Source organism: Lytechinus pictus, chromosome 9 (genome assembly GCF_037042905.1).
Source record: "Lytechinus pictus isolate F3 Inbred chromosome 9, Lp3.0, whole genome shotgun sequence".
NCBI classification, from domain to species: Eukaryota; Metazoa; Echinodermata; class Echinoidea; order Temnopleuroida; family Toxopneustidae; genus Lytechinus; species Lytechinus pictus.
In genome coordinates this window covers 1,491,429-1,513,702 of record NC_087253.1, presented here as the reverse complement: position 1 = coordinate 1,513,702, position 22,274 = coordinate 1,491,429, and the positions used below count along the sequence as shown (strand labels likewise).

At 34.3% G+C, this 22,274-nt stretch overlaps 1 protein-coding gene across 1 annotated transcript in view; it reads right to left on the bottom strand.

Annotated features, from left to right (window-relative positions):
* Positions 1–21,686, bottom strand: part of LOC129268034 (uncharacterized) — a 37,134-nt gene extending 15,448 nt beyond the window's left edge. The window contains exons 1-2 of the mRNA XM_064105018.1: positions 21,680–21,686; positions 17,174–17,515 (exon numbers count right to left, since the gene is read on the bottom strand). Coding sequence (XP_063961088.1) covers positions 17,174–17,515; positions 21,680–21,686 — 349 coding nt within the window. The remainder of the gene's footprint in view (positions 1–17,173; positions 17,516–21,679) is intronic.
* Between the last annotated feature and the right edge of the window lie 588 nt (positions 21,687–22,274).

The following is a 22,274-nucleotide window of genomic DNA, read 5'->3' as shown; positions in this document are numbered from 1 at the left end:
TTTATTTCAAAATTTAAACTTCTTGCACACATATCCCAAAGTGATTTTGAAAATTCACAAGTATAAAATAGATGTTCATACGTTTCTTCTTCCTTTTCACAAAATGAGCATAAATTGGTCGAAACAAGACCAAAACGGAAAAGTGGTTAGTGTATATAATATTATGCAAAAGTTTATACTGAAACTCCCTTAATCGACTATTCAGTGTGCAATATCTTAGTCTTAAAAATATACTTTCTACTTCCTTATTGGTAAGATCATAATTCGTTCTAATTTTTTCGAGAATAGAAGGTTTAATGTCATTTTTATTCAACAGCTGTTCGTATAATTCTTTTGATTTTAAAAGCATTAAATTAGTTGTTTTCTTACCCAAATTGAAATCGATTCCAGAGTTATGCTTTGCATTTATTTCGATATTGTTCTTCCAACTAACGGGTAAACAGGCATGTATATGCTTGATCTTTTCAACATCATTTGCATCTAAATTCAAATTAAGAAAATGTGTATCACATTTTAGTTTACCATTATTATCCAAAATATGATGCAATTTATAAACCTCTTTATCGTATAGAATCTTATCAAATATACAACTCCCTTTATATCGAATAAGCTTATTATTACAAATCACCACTTTCCCAAACTCTGTACTTCTAATATGTCTTATATTTACCCACTCTTCTAATAAGTCCATGTAAAATTTAGAAGCTGTTACTTTCAATAAACCTGGTATATAGTCACATGAAAATGTCAAATCTCCACCCAAATGTTTAGTGGCAAAATTAAAGTACTGTTTCCATTTCATATCTTCATCTTTATTTAAAAGTCTTTTAATCCACATTATTCGCTGTGCCTTTACCTGCACAGGGAAGTTTAACATCTTTAATCCTCCTTGCTTATAGTCTAAAAACATTGTATTCCTATTAATTTTGTCTTTCTTACCTTTCCATAAGAAATCAAAAGTTAATTCATCCAATGATTCATAAACCCACTTAGGAACAGGAGTAAGAGACGCTCGATAGAGGACTTTAGAATAGATATGCACCTTTAATAGTTGAATCTTCCCCATAAGCGTTATATCCCTTAGCTTCCAAAAGTTCAAGAGTGTTTTAATTTTACTTAAGATTTCTTTGTAATTTAGATCTTCTTTCTTATGTTCATCTAGGGTGAAAAATACTCCTAAAACTTTAAGAAAATCAACGATCTCGCCGAAGGAGAAGTCATAATCCAAATGCTGACATGAGCCTAATTTTAATACTTTAGTTTTTTTCTTATTGATTTTTAATCCAGAAAGTTTTTCAAAATCTGCAAATAAAACTTTTAGTCTATCAACTGATTTTACATTACGAACAAAAACTGTCATATCATCTGCATAAAGTGCTAATTTAATTTCTTTATCTCCAAATTTAATTCCTTCAATCAGATTATCTTTTCGTAATTTATGAGCCATTACTTCAATACACAAAATAAAAAGGTAAGGACTAAGAGGATCCCCTTGCCTCACCCCCCTTTTTATTTCAAAATAACCAGTGGAATTTCCTTCATTTAAAACACAACTTAGAGTGTCAGTATACAAAACTTTGACCCATCTCTGAAAGGATATACCAAAACCAAAAGCCGTCAGAGCCTTTTGAAGAAAATGATGTGATAATTACGAGTCAAAGGCCTTCTCAAAATCTATAGCTAACAAAAAACCAGGTAGATTAAAATGGGATGTATGACAAATAACATCATCTATAGTACGAATGGCCTCACCAATACTTCTACCTTGTATGTAACCCATCTGATCCCCCACAACGATTTCATTAAGTATTTTCTTGATTCGCTTAGCCAAAATTTTTGTTAAAATTTTATAATCCACGTTAAGAAGGGATATAGGTCTATAATTTTTCAATAAAAGAGGATCTTTCCCATCTTTAGCGATTAACGTAATAACTGCTTGTTTTTGCGACGATGCTAATTCCCCGGACCAATATGCCTCATTTAAGGCATCTTTAACTAAATCTCCAATATCCGGCCAAAAAGTATAGTAGAACTCCGAAGAAAGACCGTCATTTCCAGGTGATTTATTATGTTTCAATTCTTTTACAATTTCTAGACATTCTTTGTTACTTATTAACCCTTCACAAAGTTCTCGAGATGTTTCCGCCAATTTAGGTAATCCTTGAAAAAATTCATCAAAGAGGCTATCCGAACACACGCACTCTACTTTATCATACAACCTACTGTAAAATTTCCCAATTTCTTCACTTATTCTTTTTTCATCACAACAGATGTTTCCATCTGTGGTTTTAATTTTTTTAATTGTGGTTTTTCTTTTATTACTTTGCATCAACTGGTTGAAATAACGCGAGTCTCTTTCACCACATTCATACCAGGAGGCACGAGATCGAACCTTGACACCTTCATTAACATAACTATAAATTTCCCTTAATTTCTCTTTTGTATTTTCTAGTTTTTCTAAAGTATTTGCATCAGTACGATCTTTCAATTGTTCTTCTAAAAACTGTATTTCTCTTTCTAAATCCGTTTTCATTTTCCTTCTTTTATCAGCCAATTTTTTTGAAAATTTTTGTGTAAAACTTCGAATTTTCATTTTTAGAAAATCCCATAACAACCTCTTATCTTTTATTTCAGATTGCAATTCATTTCTCAATTCACGAATTTCTTTCTTTAATTCTTTAACATAATCTTCATTTTCACATAAACTATTATTAAATTTCCAATATGACCTCTTCCTTGCATTAACTTTATTTTTTGTTTTGTCGAATAAGTGTACAAAAATTGAATGATGATCAGGGGCCACAGATGGAATTATATCGCACTTTATAACCATTTCCTCTAAACATTCAGAAATTATCCAGTAATCAAGTCTGCTTTGCATGAAGGGGTTCTTTTGCATGTATGGGCATTTTCACGGTAACTGACATTACACGGCACAATGTTTTCACACCTTTCATTGTGTGTATCTCTAAAACAACAAATGATGGGAGTTTGCTTTTGATAGAGTTAATAAAGTGAACCTTGCTGTATACTCTGATACTAAGTTTTCTTATGTAACATTATTTTTTTACGCATCAGCAAGCAAAAATGTGTCGGTAACTGACATTACGCAAAAGGACATGCAATTTCAGGGTGTTCATTAAAATTGAAATATCTCATGTCCCTAAGTAGAAAGAGTAATAATTTGAATATGTTAATATACCTCCGTTACTAGGTTAAGATGTGTCAAAATATTAAAGAATTTGTTTTTGTCTTTTGGGGGCTATGATAATTTTTCCACAACCATGCTGGTAACTGACATTACGGTAACTGACATTACACTTAATTTGCCTTAGAGATAACACATGTAAGTCAAATGTGTGGAATCATTGCATTGTATCTTCTGTGCAGGGCTTCACATGAAAGTGAGCTTGATGTGGAAGTATACCCGAGTATCTAGGAACATTTCAATGAAAAAACTTTTTCTTTTTCTTAATTCCTTTCTTTGATTTGAACATTTTTATAATTACTTGTCGGTAACTGACAATACACATTAACATTTACCAGTGCTATATAATTTTCAAAGGCATAATTTTCTTGGTACTTATATGTAAGGCTTTTTAAAATCATAAAAGTTTCATAATACTTCACATTTTTAATTATCAAAAGATAAGAAATGTATGTTTTACTTACTCGGGGGGGGGGGGGTGGGGTCATAGCTGCTACATGTTTTCCTATAGTAATTTAATATTGCATTGACTATACACATGGATTTTTCTGACTATACACCCATAATATATTCATCAGTTTTATATTGACTTTTTAAACCTTTTCCTTCTCCAACCTCCCCCTCCCCTCAAAAAAGGCAAAATGAATAAGGGTCTCCTCCCCTAGGCTACACGTACCCCTCCCCCGAATCTCATGCAGCCATGTAGTTTTATTGATTTCTATTCTGGTCAGTGCAAGCAATGCTTGTTCATATCTGTCGGATTTCAATTCTCTTCATAATTTGTTTAATCATTTTCTTTGCTAATTTCTTTTTTAAGCTGTCAACAAAAAATAAACTCTAGCTTCGAAACTGAAACTGAACTATTTGTAAATTAGAAAAAAAACAGTTTTAGTAGATCCATGCAACATTGATCAGAACTGTCAAATTTCACTTTTCATCTATACTTGTAAACCAAAAACAAAATTGTATCACACATCCACACTACTAAAAGGTATAAAAACCAGGAATTTACTTTTAGCGAGGCAATGCTCAAAAGAATCCTAGAAACTAAAAAAGGGACCCTGGAAATCCCCTTCATCACAATGTTAAGCTTAAAAAATGTTGCAGATTTAGGCAATAGGTTGGGAAAAGTACCCCCTACCCCCCCCCGAAAACCAAACAAAAAATTGTCTGATACAAACAATTAGGTACTTGGTAAGTTCATGTACAAAACAATTTCATAGTAATTTTTTTTTGCACAATGGGAATGCAACTTCCTTCATAATTTCATATAGTATTCCTTGTGAACTATACCTTTTAAAAGTCAATAGCAAGCTCCTTCTGGTGTGACTTTTAAAGTGAAAGACTTAAATAACAAGTATACAATATTTCTTCACCATAAAATTGACCACATATTTGCATTTCAATATTGGTAACAAACGTTTTATCATGGTAACTGACATTACATCTCGGTAACTGACATTACATTTTCCACTTGGTAACTGACATTACATATATTTGATGGTACCCTATGGCTTCATTGTTAATTGGTAATCTTTAATTTTGGTGTAGAAGGGAGGGGTGTTACCTAGAGAGGAAATCTACCAAGTTTCATATAATATATCCTCTTTTCCAGGAAATGAGAAAAAAAAGTTCATGTTTTCGGTAACTGACATTACATACCATATCACATACTTCATCAATGTTTTTTTATCAGATGAATGAATTACTGGTGTTTCTTTCTGTGGGATTTTAAAAAGTGTTATAATAGCAAGCTAAATCACAGGCGAAAACATCATGATCAAACCTGTTCTTTAAAAATCTGTCAAAACAAAATATGTATCAATATACTATTTTAAACACTAATTTGTATCCATACTTTGGCAGCCATTTTGAAATAAAAAATGGCTGCCAGAGTCGGAAAAAAAATTTGTCTCAGAAACTTCAGGTCTTGTTTTATAAAAAGACATAAAGCATTTGACATGAATATCAATTTGATTTTTTTGCCTCTGTGTCCATCTGTGGTGAAAATGCCCGTATGTAAATTGTCTTTTCAGGGGATGTCTACATCTCCAAACGTCAAAAAATTGAAAGTCTTCCATAAATTTTCCAAAGTCTCGATTGAATCTATTTGAAATCCTATTTTGAGATTGTCCGTTATAATCTAAATTATTGTCCCTAATCATGTTAAAATCACCACCTATTATAACAGGGTATTTATCTTTATTCAACTTAGCAAGGGTATTTCGTATTTTTTTGAGAAATTGCAATTGTTCTTTTTCAAAATTTCTTGTAGGAAAATATACATTTCCTAAAATCAACCTAACCCCTTGAAACTTACAATCTATAAATATAAATCTACCCTCATTGTCTCTTAAGACTTGTAATATCTCCATATCTACCGTTGGCGCAATTAAAACTAATACACCCTTGCTATGAGCTGAACCATGACTAAAATAACTGGTGCCGTCCCACGACGAATCCCATCTATCCTCACATTCCCTAGTACTAAAGGTTTCTTGCAAAAAGACAATATCGGCCCCTTTATCTTTACACCAAAAAAAGATACGGTCTCTTTTATTACTATCTCTAATTCCTTTCACATTGAGGGAGATCAATTTACAACTAATCTGGAGACTCATAAAAAATCAGATACAAAACAAATAGCCTAACACCGGAGCCAATCCCCCACCCAAGGGGATCCCATAAATTAGAGCCCCCGTCCCCTCCCATCCCAGACCCCCCCCCAAAAAAAAAAAACCCAGGGTTACTCCGAAGAGTAAACTTCATGCTATGAGCAAGTGGCAAAGGGGGAACGTCCATGACTATCGTAGGCAAAACCCCCTCCTCCGACAATGAAAGAAGACAAAAATAAATAAATAAATAAATAAAAGTGATCTAACAAGCACTCTAAATTACAGGGATCAAAACAAATTCGGACGGACTACAACCCCGGACCAAACAAAATCAGGTCCCCACCCCAAAACAAATACTATACGAGTACGAGAACCAAAATTTAAATCACAAACAACTCAGACCAAACCCCAACAGGTCTATAGAAGTTTAACAACCCCAATTAAGGTGTATCTGCTCTATTATCGCCATTATACAGATCTATTAGAATTATCATGAGCACGAATCAAGAAGGCAACTGATTTCTTCTAGCCACCAATATGCGTCACTCATTTAAAATTCTATAACCTACATTGTACCTATATTAAACCAGACAAGAACAATGTAAGCATACAAACAACCATCTGTAAAACTTCCAGTCTGTTAAAATATTTGTCCAAAGACGACATGGTCTACTATTCATACCAGTTTCTTAAGGCTTCAATAGTGAATTACAACCCAAATTCAGATAAAATAGCTTGGCACTGCATGCCATATCGAAATCAACACAATATACGTTGTAGTTTAACTATTCAAAACATCTGTTAAGGCCACCTGCAAACAAGACGTAATCTGCATGCTCTATAGATCTCATTGCTGCAGTAACACCTTTGCATATAATATGCAAGAAGTCTAAAGTGATGCTTACAGTTAACAACAATGTAAGCCTTTTGAGAAAGCCTTTTACACTGGGTTGAAAGGATCAAATACTAGTATGATACTTTAATCTAATGTACATGTAATTACTGATTATTTTCAGTATAACCTAGACATCAGTAAATTTAATGAAATGCCAAAGATCTTTTAAGTAAAACATAAAAGTGATTCCATCTAGAATTCAATACCAAAACAATTCTAACAAAATGTATATTATTCACTGAAATCAAGTTTCTAATGACGACTGTTTCTTCAAGAATTGAAATGACTGTAAATGTTATTTTGCCTTCAATAAATTTCGTTAAATTCTATGGCCCTTGTCTACAAATGGAACCTAATTAATACAATACACGTTTCATATTCAAATAATCTATGTTTTAAATGACTTTAACAAAAAGCACTATTCAACAAAGCAAAAAGACCGTGAAACTAGCTGCATACTATCTAATTCTAATTCTATTCCAGTGAATCTGTATCAGTTAATAATCAGGTCCTTATACAAAATACAAACATCATGGTGTTCTTCAGGAATATACCCTGACTTCAAAATTCATAAACAATAGGAATTATTTTTTCATGAAATTGTACATTAAAAAAAAAAAAAAAAAAAAAAAAAAGAGCTTTATATCAAATTACTGAACATCTTGTTTGGTGTTGATAAGGAGGCTTTAATTGAGGGCCTCAGTGATTACAAAACCAAATCAAAGTTGTAACATTTTAAGTAGAACCATCGAAACTACAAAACATTTGCACTAACTGTAAACAATGCAGACATGAACCCCAAACACAATAATAATAAAACATCAGGTAGTTACATTATTTTTTCCCCTGAGACAGTACTGTAATCAAAAGCAAGCCTAGAAACCGAACCTAAAAATATATCATGTAACCATCATAAAAAAAACAAAAAAAAACACACACATAGCTAAAACTTGAAACATATTTTCATGTTCATGTTTTCAAACATTTTGGATTATAAAGAGGGGTTTATTTTATCAATTATGTATTAAAGATTTCCTCCATAGGGCCTCCGGAATTGTAAAAAAGACATAGAAACAATCCAAAATTGCCTCAGGATTATTAAATAGGTACCAAACATTTCAGTTTTTAAATCATACCAAACTCTAAACTGGACTAGATCTAGCCTCTCTCTACCAGGATATTGTGATGAAAAAGGAAACATTATTTACAGTTTTCAGATATAGAAAAAATTAAGTTTCAGCTCAATTTTCTGAATAAAAGTAAATTTAGGTAACAAACAGAAAGAATCAGACTCAGAGCTGGATTCAGAGTCATAATACTTATTCTGGATTATATTTCCTTTGACTTTAGAAGCATATACTTGATAAATTGGTCTAACCTAAAGTTTACAAATCTGCTACATTTTCTTGATCATTTAGATAGGTCTTTCTATGCCCAGGTTTCGCAATTCATCAAATAAAGCTTTCTGATCACCTAAGGGAACGAACTTACTATCGATGTACAGCTTTCTTGGTTCTGCTCGTGAGAAGTATGCTCTCTTTCCGGCTGTCTTAGCCGCATGAAGCAGTGGGAATTGGGGTTTTCTCGCCTCCCGGACAGCTTTTGGAAGATCATCCGTTATTACATACTTGGTGCCTTTAAGATTCTTCGCATTTCTCATAATGTTTTCTTTATCTGGATAACGCAGCATCCTTGCTTTGATCGGACGAGGTCATCGTGGAGCCGGACATCGGTGGACTCGCTGAAACTCTACTCCTCGAATATCATCCTCGTTCATCTTCAATTTCTCCTTCATAAAATCTCTTACCACCTTTTGCGTATCCTCTCGTTCAGCTGGGCCTCCTTCTTCTGCTATCCCCAAAACACAATGTTTTCTCGTGCGGCGTAAACACTCAGCTTTTCCAGCTCCACCGTCAAATTCTCAAACTTTTCCTTGAAGTTTTTTTCTACCTGGGGTATGGTCTCCCTAGTAATTTTCTCCATCACGTTGGCGTTGTAGGCTACCGATGTAATTAATTCCGTTAACTTCGTTTCCATTTCCATAACACGAGACATTGTGTTACGAATCTGGTTTTCCATATTTTTCTCAAGTCTATCTAGCCTTTCTTGCGTCTGTCTGAAATGGTCGTTCATCAGCTTCTTGAGAGATTCAGTCTCTTCATACTCATGCCTTGGCCCAGCGGCCCCTGCAGTCTGGCTACCGGGGCTAGAGGACGGCTTCTTTCGCTTGTCTCGGTTCGACATTGCAGGTGCTTGCGGGTTTACTCAATCTACACAAAGTCAATACAAAATCAGGAGAGGGTCCGCACACGTGCTCACTCGTTGAAAGTCATGGGTCATGGGAAAGTCATGGGAAAGTCATGGGATGTTTATTTGTTATCATCGATCATGTTCCTCCGAGTATCGAGTACTCTGACCATTGACCTACTTAAAGGTCCATGCTCTAACCGATGGAATGTAAACTGCACTTGTTCAGATTTACCTCGAATATCATGTATAAATTCTTTGCTATTGCTTTTGTACTATTATCTTTTTATGTATATCAAGCTATAGGCCTATTGTCAATTAAACAAGGATCTTCATTTATCCATTCATTGTGCCCACATATCATGATCTCATGTGGCGCCTAACTTCATGACCTTTTCACCTGAATTTCTGGCGTAAATTTCTCCTTCCCTGGCGAACCCAGGACTGTGTTTTTTTTTTCTTTATTGAAGTAAATCTGATTTTTCTTTATTCATACTCCATTTCGATTAATACATAGAACAATCAGGTTTACCGACAATAAGGTTACATTTAAAGCACTTACAGTGCAAACGGAGGCTTGCGTATAATTTTCCATGTAAATTGCATTTCAGCCCAAAACAAAACATGCGTGTATTCTGCATGGTAATAATAATAAAAATAATTTAAAAAAACAGTGATCTGTGATTCATTTGTAAAGTTTTGCCACATCAAGATAATTACTTTGCTATTCGACCTTGTTCATAGGCTGTGCAGATCAGATATATTTGCACCTTCTTTAGGATTTAGGCCAGTGGCGTACCTAGGATTTTCCACAGGGGGGGCAAAATCGGCCGCCAAAAAAATTGACAAGCAAAAAAAAAAAAAAAAGGTCTTCAATCAAAAATTAAGGTTATTGTACCAGAAAAAAAATTGACAAAGCAAAAAAAAAAAAAAAAAAAAAGAAAAGGTCTTCAATCAAAAATTAAGGTTATTGTACCAGAAAAAAATTGACAAGCAAAAAAAAAAAAAAAAAGGTCTTCAAGCTCGTCAGGGAGGGGGGGGGGGCAATAAAGGTCTTCAAGCTCGTCAGGGGGGGCATAAAAGGTCTTTCAAGCTCGTCAGGGGGGGCAGTGATATGTATTTTGTATGGGTTGTGGCTCGTCAGGGGGGGCAGAGTGCCCCCCCTGACCCCCCCCCCCCCCCCGTAGGTACGCTAGTGATTTAGGCCCTATAGGTAACCCGCCTTAGGGCTTATAATGCCTTCTTTATAATCAGAAACCAACTTTTTATTGTTTTATACGTCCTGGGCAAACGCAGGAACACAATATATATTCCGTTGATAATTCACGTAAATAACATCTAAAAAAAAGCCCAGTCTCACTTTTGAATTTTTTGTTGGCCTTGTATGACATACTGTCAACCCATTTCATTGAGAATTCAGGAATCACCTGGACATAAATACGTAAATGTTGTTCTCATTTTAAAACGACACATGCCTTCAAACCATTCAACTTGTGTAGTGGCTTTCCCCATACTGGAGATAGTCATTTCAAATTGGGATCGAGATTGTCTATTATGTTGGATGTTCTTTCATCAATACATGCTCAGTGCCTTTCGGGTCTTCTTTCTCATTTGCATTTCTCGCCTAAATTTCCTATCCTAACCAGGCAAACACTTCAACGAATTTTCTTCATCTTTTTTATTGATGCAAAAATTCTTTATTCTTCGCTTCACCTACGTTGCTTTGAATCAGTTTTGCCGACAATCAGGTTAAAGTCAAAGCATGTAAGGGCCTATGCAAATGAGAATATGTTTCCTATTTTCAAGATTCAATCAAAACAAGTATTTAAAATAAAACATGTCTTCTTTTTAGCTTGCATGTTCAGCATCCCAAGGTTTAGTCATTCAAATGATATCGTTTTACCATTGTTACACATTCTATATGCTATAATCATAATGACATAATTATTTCATATATTTGCTTTATGTATGTCCAAATTATGGTTTATGAACGCCACTGGAATGATGCTTGATTCAAACTAGTTACGCGTTAGAAGCGCTGTTTGGAGCTTTGAGCGCTTTGTTCGGGTGTGTCGCTCTGGCAACAGTTGTTCCGACTTTTGAATAGTCTAAAAAAAAATTGTTTAAAGTTTGGTTAAATTGGTTTGAGCAATGGTTGTTGGAATGGCGGCCTGAGCGACGTGCTTGGGGTTTGAATGGCGTTTTTTTTTCTTTTGGTTTGCGGTGTACATATTTATCCCCTATCTACGGTATTTCCGGGTAATTGCCATACCGGCAATTGAACCCCTTATCTTTGAACAATAACATTGTCTAATTTATTGTGATGGAAAAAATACATGCAATTTTATTTGATCTATTGTTCGTTCAGTTTGCTGAGTGTACACAAAACCATGTGCAGCTATACTATGTATATACATTCAATTCTTTATCCAGGCAATGTTGCCCATTTTGTTGAGGGTAATAGAATCCCACGAACATTATGTTTTATCTTAAAATAATTATTTGCAAACAGCTATTTTACCTTTTTTCCTCCTTCTCCCCCCCCCCAATTTTTTTTTGTAGCAACTGTCACAAAAATACAGGTTGCCACTAGCCTTGAGTATGTCAGACCGTCACGCGTGAACACACCCTTATACACTCAACGCAAAACACATGCACCCCTCCTAGCACCTTGCATGCACCGAGCACTCCCAATCGTACTGCAAACCAAAATGTACCTCATTTGGATGACATATTTAATGATGAAGTATTTGCCCCCCAGAGCAAATATTACACTGCTAAAGAATTTATTTTAGCTTTTAATACTAAAAATCGAAACGATAAACCAAATCACTTTAGCTTAATGCACATAAACATTCGAAGCTTACAAAAGAACTTTGAAACTTTCAGTGAATTCTTAAATATATTGAATAAATTTCCATTCTCTATTATAGGTATGACCATGGGTGTCGATCACGGGGGGGATGGGGGGGATATACCCCCCCCCCCAATATTTCAAGTGGGGGGATGGCCTGTATTATCATCCCCCCCAATAATTTAGGGTAGAAAAATTATAATAATGATGATGAAAAAATGAAAAGTTTGATCATGATGATTATAGTATGCCATCAATCAGTTTGTTTCCCTCGCAATTTGTGTATATTGTTATTAAATGAAAACATTCTTTTTCAGGACTATTAAACAGATGGGTGGAAGTTCAAGATGAAAAAGTTTGAAATGTTTATGTATATGATATTTTTTAACACATGACATAAAAGGACCCCAACGAAAAACAACTTTTGTTGTTAGGGTGTTCCATCCCACCAGTGGTGAATGAATTAATTTTAATAAATCAATTAATTCAAAAGGGTGGAAAAACAAACGGGAGTAAAAGGGTGGCAAGATAAATCGTCTAAGGAATGACAATATAGCTATTAGAGTACCGGGTAATAGCCCCACCAATGAAAATATTTGGGGGGAACATATCGTTTTGCCCCCCTCCCAATAATTCCGCATGTGCAACTAAAAATAAAATAAGATTGTAATGCTACACTGAAACCAGCAAGCGAGATTAAGATACCAACTCGATTTTGATCTGAAATCGTGCCCAAAATGTCTGCTTTTCAGATCGGAATATAAAAATTTTCAGCTCGCGCTTCGCGCTCGCATCATTTCTGTACCAAAACCCCATACTTTTCATGATTAAATAGGTGAATAGAATGTCCCGTTTTCAGTTCTATACCTCAAAAGAACTCCCGCTTCGATTTGCAATAATCTTTTGTTGGATATATATCTTGTTCTTTATTAAAAGCGTCCATTAAATTGTCTTTTTGTCCAGATCGAAATATTAAAATTTTCAGCTGACGCTTTGCGCTCGCATCTATTGTTCTTCTAGATACCCATCTTAATCATTGGTACCAAAAGTGCTTAGAATATCAAGCTTTCACGTCAGAATATAAAGAAATTTTAGCTCGCTCTCTAGTGAGATACATGTATCTAAGCTCCTCATGAGTTACTACAAGCAAACCTAAACAGGTACATTTTTCCTGTTTTCATGTCATACTAAAAATTTTCAGCTCGCGTTTCGCGCTCGCATTGTTGGTGAGGTTGAGATATGTGTCTCTTTCTCATGATTCATATATATATATATATATATATATATATAAAATATAGGCCTATGTGTGGGGGTGTAGGGGTGTGTGGGTGAGTTTGTTCGTTTTATATGATCGAGCGTCTTTGGAACGTTGATTCATGATTTTGCCCCCCCCCCCCATCTGAAAAATGGATCGATGCCCCTGTGTATACATCATGCTCAATCAACAGATCACTATGTACATGTTCCAGATGATTTTTGTCATTTTTTCTTTCGTATGAGTTTAGAATAGGCTTACTTGTAACACAAATTGAATTTTAAAAAAAAATTATATAAGTACAGTACACTACAACAATGAAGGAATTTCCAAGAACACCATGCATATCAATCACTCCCAAATGTCCTAACTTGTGATTTTAGTGGGGGTAATGTTGAAAGATCCCCATCCACAAGAACTTTTGTGTCATCATCCCCCCCAACCAAGAATACTGATCGACACCCATGGGTATGACCGAGACGTGGTTACACTCAACAACCCCTCCCATATTCGAAATTGATAATTATACATTTAACCATATAGATCGTAAACAAGGTAAGGGAGGTGGGGTCGCTTTTTATATTCACAATGATATGCATTATAAAATAAGGGACGATATTCAACTTGACGGGTTAGAAACTTTATTCATAGAAATTATCGATGATAAACATAAAAATAAAATAGTCGGTGTAATATATAGGCCACCAAACAGCGTTGTTGATATATTCCTAGATAGATTAGAATTATGTCTCGAAACTGTATCTCGTGAAAATAAGGACATCTACATCATGGGCGATTTTAATATAGATCTCTCAATACCTTATACTGCCCTCGGCCAACACATGATCACTTTGATGTCATCATTTTCTTTTAAACCTCTCATTGATAAACCTACGATGATAACAAATGCGACCCATACAATTATTGACAATATTTTTACAAATGTATTTAATACCAATAATAATGGAATAATATATTATGATATCTCTGATCATTTACCTATTTTCACGATATGTTCAAGCACCTATCGCTTACATAAACAATGCAACACAGAACATACTACTCGACGAAAAGAGACCAAGCGCAACATAGATTCCCTAAAAACAGATCTGTTTACAGAAACATGGCAAGATGTTTTTCAAGAGCAGGATGTTAACAATTCATATGAAATATTCATAAACAAACTTCTTCATTATTACAATAAAAACGTACCTTTGACAAAAATAACTTCAAACAAAAAGAAGAATAAACAACCATGGATCACTCAAGGAATAATTAAATCTATATTTACTCGCAATAGATTGTATAAGATATAACTTAAATCACCTACAATAGAACATCAAAATAAATACAAAAAATATCGTAATAAATTAACATCTGTAATCCGTTTAGCACGAAAATCTTACTTCTCAGACAAAATTGAAAACAATAAAGACAATAACAAAACTTTATGGCATACAATAAATGACATTCTAGGTAAGAAAAAAGATGATCGAGACAATGATGAATTTTTAGAAAATGGTGACCACATCAGATACCCCAGTGTTATTGCAAACGCATTCAATTCATTTTTTACTAATGTTGGTCCAAACCTAGCTTCGAAAATTGTTACCAATGACCATGATTTTTCACAATATTTAGATAACCATAACGAACACTCCTTATTTTTCAACCCTACAAATATTCAGGAAATGTTAGAAATTGTTCGATCCTTAAAACCCAGCAAATCCAGTGGCCATGATGGGATAAGTGTATATCTACTTAAACAAATATTTTTTTCCCTGGCTTCTCCACTTTTTATGGATTTATCGAAGGCGTTCGATACAATGGACCATCGCATATTACTGAGTAAACTAAAGACATATGGAATCAGAGGGATCGTACTATCTTGGTTTAAAGATTATTTAGCTAATAGACGCCAATATGTTAATTTTAAATCCAAATCATCTAATATATGCCCCGTAATATGTGGAGTACCACAGGGTTCAATCCTGGGACCTTTATTATTTTTAATATATATGAACGACATTGTGAACACATCACCCTTACTTACATATGTTTTATTCGCAGATGACACCAACATATTTTATTCACACCACAACTTGTTGCAACTCTCAATCAAGAATTAAAGAAATTATCAATATGGTTTAAATCAAACAAACTTTCACTTAACATAGATAAAACAAATTTCATGTACTTCAAACACATTAATTCTAAACATATATTTCGCGATAATATTTATATCAATGATATACCCATTAATGAAAAACAAGAAACTAAATTTTTAGGTGTAGTGATCGATGCTAACATAACTTGGAGTGGTCACATTCGTAATATAAGCATGATGGCAGGAAGAGGCATAGGCATTTTGTATAAATTAAAATATTATATCTCTCAAAGATCGTTACTTATGCTCTATAACTCATTTATCTTATCGTATATATCTTATTGTAATATTGTATGGGGAAATAGTAACAAAATCAAAATCGATTCAATATTGCGCCTTCAAAAGAAAGCACTTCGCATTTGTCATCACTCCCATTATCTCGCTCATACTGATCCTATATTTCATTATTTTAAAACATTGAAGATCTACGATATTCACACTTATCAAACTGCTATTTTTATGTACAAATTTTCCACCAACACTATACCAACACCCTTTCGAAATATTTTTGTCTATAATAGAGACATTCATTCATACCCTACTCGACATTCATCTGACTTTCATTTAACAAACCCAAAACTAATAATTGCTCACAAAACAATACGGCATCACGGCCCGGATGTTTGGAACACCCTTCCGAATGATATCAAACAAGCTGCATCTCTTATATCATTTAAAGCTTCACTAAAGAGGTACCTTTTATCTAAATACTTATAAATTCTCACCTGCACTCGCACTCACTTGCACACACTTCATCTTGCCCCTTCCCCCTTTCCTTTTATTATATTTTAAGCAATATAAGTGACATCACTTTTAAATAATAAAGACCCGGTATTTTTATTATGGTTTCCATGTAGCCTCTTTTCCCCTGGCTGCTATTATTTCAAGCTTTCAGCTTACGATAGCTGGCCTCTGCATTTAAATTCATTTGTTATTGTTTACATGAATATTATGTCTATATATCTACTTAACTACTATACAATTGTCACCTTTGTAACTTGATCAGTATGTATGTTTGATTTTATATCATTGTTATAAATTTGTAATTTTGATTTATTAATAAATGCAGAAATACTGCTTTAAAAAAAAATAAAAGATAGATAGATAGATAGATAGATAGATAGATAGATAGATAGATAAATAGATAGATAGACACTTAAAATGTTGGACAACATATTGTCCACTGTGTTATGTAATGTATGTTAGTAAAAAGGTAAAAAGATATATAATTAAGAAGATACCGTAGTTGAAATTGGGTACAAAACACCTCTCGTAATGTTGTCTGTACATTTCAGGTTGTATGCAGTAGTTGATTAATTCCATTTACATATCCAGCTCTGATTTAGAAGACTGATTGAGTGTTTTTTTTTTTTTCAACGTGATATCAACGACAGCTTTTACTAATTATTTTCCTGCATTTATGTTACTCTAAATAATTCTCTATATTGGTATATATACGTATTACTTGTCTTGTAATCCATGTACTGACCTGCCATTTGTTTGGAATGGAAACGATGGACCTGGTCTCTTTATGTATATATTGTATATCAGTGTCTTTGAACTTGAATAAAGTCATGATGAAACAACAACTTCTGGGCATTTATTATCCAATTGAACCAATTTATTACCCAATTATTAGTTTTTATTTTATAACCCAATTTGGGCAGAATTTAACCAATAGTTGTGTGAACAGTATGTTACCCAGGATTGGTTAAAAGTTTGGCATTTTTGTCCAACTATTTTAAGAGTGTAGATAGACCATGGACTTTCCCCAACTCGTCTTTTGTATAGGCTCGAATCTCTAAAGCTTCTACGTGTTGAAATTACCTTAATAGGCGTCAATTGGACTCTAGCCCTCAAAATCCATCTTACACCAACTCTAAATGATCTAGACGAAAAGAAAATTGTTCTAAATGGTAACAAGAAACTTACCATATACCGTGACATCAGTGTAATTCTTATATGGAATTCCCGATGCTATATCAGACACAATACAGGAGTACCGACCACCATCTTTCATCATGACTGGCTCGATCAATAGAGAAAAGTCATCACTGATGTTGAAACGCCCTTCGTCAACGCCCTTACCACTCCGTTTACCAATGTCAAAGTACATGTCCAGTTCGACAAGAGTGTCTCCTTCATATTCTTCATGGCCATTGTGGTATACCCAGTACATCTCATATACAGCATGATTGTACTGACAGGGTAGGACGGCACTGGAGCCGTTAAGAAGTTGAACAGATGGTTTTGTGCCAACAGTGGAAGCATCAACTGCATATTAGATTAAAACATATCATAAGTATAGTTACCAATTTACTAACAAAAAGCCCAAAAGAAGGTCGTAAAAAGGATATCCGTTCGTTTCACCACTACTGATTCGAATAATCCCATCTAGTGGTAAATGTACAGGTGGAGGAGGCCTTTGGTTTGCTGGGGAATACAGAAATTGTTGATAAATTATTTATTGTATTTTGAAACATTATCATTTTCATTGAAAATCAATTAAAATAAAATTTGTTGATGGTATATAAATACATAAACGTCGTGAGGGGTGATTTGAACAGGGTTCATTTAATTGGAATGGCGACTGACGAAAACAAGGTCATACACATAATTATTGTACGAGAAAATGTACATATTGTACATTAAAAGGGATTTTAATCTCTTTATTGTCCAATGTTTTATTTTATATACATTGTAATGGTCATAAAGGACCATTTGTGAAATGTTGAAAAGAAGCAAAAAAGGAAAAAAATATCATGTTCACCCCTGGGCTCGAAACTTGGACCCTAAGGACGCAAGTCTGATGCCTTCCCAATTGAGCTACACTGTTTCCCTTAGACTTTACACACGAACAAATTACGAGGATCTCAAATCCAATTTTGCAAGAGAAATACGGGCATGATCCCGGCATCTGATCGGAAATTGGAGACCACAGTTACGATAACTTAGAATCTCAACTACAACAGTACTCAAAGCTCAGAGAAAACCGGCAACTTGGAGATATGGCTCGCGAAATAGAGGAATGTAGACTCCAGTTTTGATAAAAAGACATTTCCCATAGAGATTACACGCAAAATGAGCAAAAATTACATGCCTCTTTAAATCGCAATTTTTTTAGGATGATCCGTTCTTTAAAATGTAAATAAAGCCAACTCATTAGTAGAGTAAGTCCTCAGCTACAACATATAAGAAACTGAGCGAAAATTGACCATCATTTACGGAGTTACAGTCAAATTTGCATAATTATGATGACGTCATAAGTAGCAAAATGGGAATTTTGAGTTCCGACGCCATTTTGATGACGTCATGATAAAATTTCGGATCAAATGTGAATATAATGGCAGCATAATTTTAAATGGCATAATGATTATTAGTTTGTTGTTTTTCAATGCACTTACAAGTTTTGTGTTCACTACATTAAGTTAGAAATATACAATCCTATTCACAATTTTACCTGTTTTTTCGGTTGAGACTATATTGGCGTCGATCCGGCAGGTCATTAATATTCATGAGTTTGGAGATCTCGTTCGACCGATGACGTTAATATTAATATTACGGTATCACATTGGGAATCGCGGGTGCGCCTCACCACTTACAACTTTACCCTATCAAGTGTAGTTATACTGGCGTAAATCCAGCAAAATCCGGCAGTTTTTATGGAAATAACCAAAATAATGACAATGAACCAAAATCAAAGTGTTGGTTTGTCCAACTTGATGGAAAAGACAGCATGGAGCTAGTAAAGCAGAAACCATTCATAGAAAAAGATTGACAACTTGTATTTTCAATTCCCATCATCATGATCATGTCAATGTGCATAAAACTGGCGTCGATTCAGCATCTTTGGCGCTAATCCGGCAGTTTTTATGGAAATAACCAAAATAATGACAAGGAACCCAAATCAAAGTGTTGGTTTGTCCAACTTGATGGAAAAGACAGCATGGAGCTAGAAAAGCAGAAATCATTTATGGAAAAAGATTGACAACTTGTATTTTCAATTCCCCCATCATCATGATCATGTCAATGTGCATAAAACTGGCGTCGATTCAGCATCTTTGGCGCTAATCCGGCAGTTTTTATGGAATTAACCAAAATAATGACAATGAACCCAAATCAATTAAAGTGTTGGTTTGTCCAACTTGATGGAAAAGACAGCATGGAGCTAGTAAAGCAGAAATCATTAATGGAAAAAGATTCATAACTTGTATTTTCAATTCCCCATTCATATCAATGTGCATAAAACTGGCGTCGATTCAGCATCTTTGGCGCTAATCCGGCAGTTTTAATGGAAATAACCAAAATAATGACAATGAACCCAAATCAAAGTGTTGGTTTGTCCAACTTGATGGAAAAGACAGCATGGAGCTAGTAAAGCAGAAAGCATTAATGGAAAAAGATTCATAACTTGTATTTTCAATTCCCCATTCATATCGATATACATAAAACTGGCGTCGATTCAGCATCTCGGGCGCAAATCCGGCAGTTTTTATGGAATTAACCAAAATAATGACAATGAACCCAAATCAAAGTGTTGGTTTGTCCAACTTGATTGAAAAGACAGCATGGAGCTAGTAAAGCAGAAATCATTAATGGAACAAGATTCACAACTTGTATTTTTAATTCCCCATTCATTATCAATGTGCATTAAACTGGCGTAATTCCAGTTTCTACTGGGATAAAGAAAAAAAATCAAATTACAAGGTTCAAATCGGATCTCTGAAAAAATATTTTTACTAAACAGCAGTTACTTCATAAACAAAAATTAGATAATGTAATAGTTTAATCAGTATCAATGTTTTTGTCTATTTGCATAGCAGAGTGAGACTATAGGCGCCTTTTCCGACGGCGTCAACACCAAATCTTAACCAAAGGTTAAGTTTTTAAAATGACATTATAACTTAGAATGTATGTGGACCTAGTTCATGACACTTGGACATAAGGTTAATCAAGTATTACTGAACATCCTGCCTGAGTTTCAAGTCACATGCCAAGGTCAAAGGTCATTTAGGGTCAATTAACTTTGGCCAAGTTGGGGTATCTGTTGAATTACCATCATAACTTTGAAAGTTTATGGATCTGATTCATGAAACTTGGACATAAGAGTAATCAAGTATTACTGAACATCCTGTGTGATTTTCAGGTCACATGATCAAGGTCATTTAAGGTCAATGAACTTTGGCAAAGTTGGTGGTATATGTTGAATTACCATCATAACTTTGACAGTTTATTGGTCTTGTTCATAGAACTTGGATATATGAGTAATCAAGTATCACTGAACATCCCGTGCGAGTTTAAGGTCACATGACCAATGTCAAAGGTCATTAAAGTCAATGAACTTTGTCCAAGTTGGTGGTAATTATTAAATTGCTGTCACAACTTTCAAAGTTTATGGATATAGTTTATGAATTGTAGACATATGGGTAATCTAGTATCACTGACAAGTCTTAGGTTACATGATCAAGGTCAAATGTCATTTAGGGTCAATGAGCATAGTATTATATCATTGTATGAATGGTGTTTTTTGTAAATAATTATTTCATAGTTTTCAAAGTCAGCACTGGTACTATATTGAATTGTGTAATGCAGGTGAGACTGCCAGAGGTGCTATCACTTGTTATGTAAGGTAGATTCCCTCATATAAGAGTAATAAAGCTAAACATATATTCTGCCCTAATAGGTATGTAACCGAATGTACTTAGATTTTACAAACTTTTTTGGAATACCGGTACCTTAAATTTATTACAGAAGGGAGAAATAAGTGTGAAAACTGAGCTAAAATATTTTCTTGTGTTTCATGAAGATGCAAGTGATTATGAGATAAATTATGTTAAACTCTCAAGATGATGAAGAATGAAACGAATAAATGAAACATGATGTTGAATCACTGTTTCAGGTGTGTAAATACAATATATGTTTTCATTGTGCTAGTTCTGTGTTTTCAATTGTTGACAAACTCAAATTGTTTTTTGCTCCACTCCCACCCCAAAGTGTCTCAGTGGTATGCATCCTATTGTGAGTGTATGTGATGTGTTTTGGACCAAGTAATTTTGTTCACGCTTAGCACTGCAGTGTTAGCTTCAAATTAACAAAATTTCCACATTTTTTCTTTTCCTCTTTATTTCTCTCTCCTTCCTCTTATTACTTCTTATTATTTTTCTTCCTCTTTCATTGCATTTCTTTTTTTTCCCTTCTAGTCAAGCTTTCTTTTCATTTCATTTATTGGTTTTTGCAACATTTTTCATAACAAAATTCTGGACAAGAAAATACATATCTGAATTTCGTCATCAAGATAATGAACAATACTTTTGTACATAAATCATCAAATATATCATACATAAATGAAAAAATATTAAGTGGTATTTTCTGTTACACAATAAATAGGATGGTTGCAAGGGTCGTTGCAAAAGCAAAGCTTGAAAACCAGTGGCTTACCTGGCATATTTCGTCAGGGGGGCAAGAATGAGCAAAGTGGGGGGGGGGGGGTAGTAGGCATGGACGTATAGGCACAATTTTTCAAGGGGGGCTGATAATCATTGCCCAAATATCAACTTCACAGTTTTTAATTTTCGATCGAGCGAAGCGAGCGAACATTTTTTTTCAATAATTATTTAGCCTTTTTACATGATATGAAACTTGCAGAAATTATACATTCGGTCATAAAATTACCAATATACGAGGATATTTGGGCACCTCGCAGTCCCTGTTGCCCTGTATTTTGCAGCCCACCCCCATACACGTTTGGATGTATAGGTCTGGAAGTGGCACTGAAGATGGGAAAGGTTACCCAGGGGGTGCCCAATAAAACAATTTGGATCTTGCTACTACTGATATTTCCTATCGGGTGATTGCACTTTATTGTCGAAATAATAATTATTTTTTTTTATCATTCCAGAAATGAAATGTATTGGATCGTGATCGATATATTTCTAATCAAGTGTTAATTGCAATGTTTATATAAAAGGAAAATGAAACCCTTGAATCATGATAGCTTATGCAAAAACAGAAAAATCAAAGAAACAAATAAACG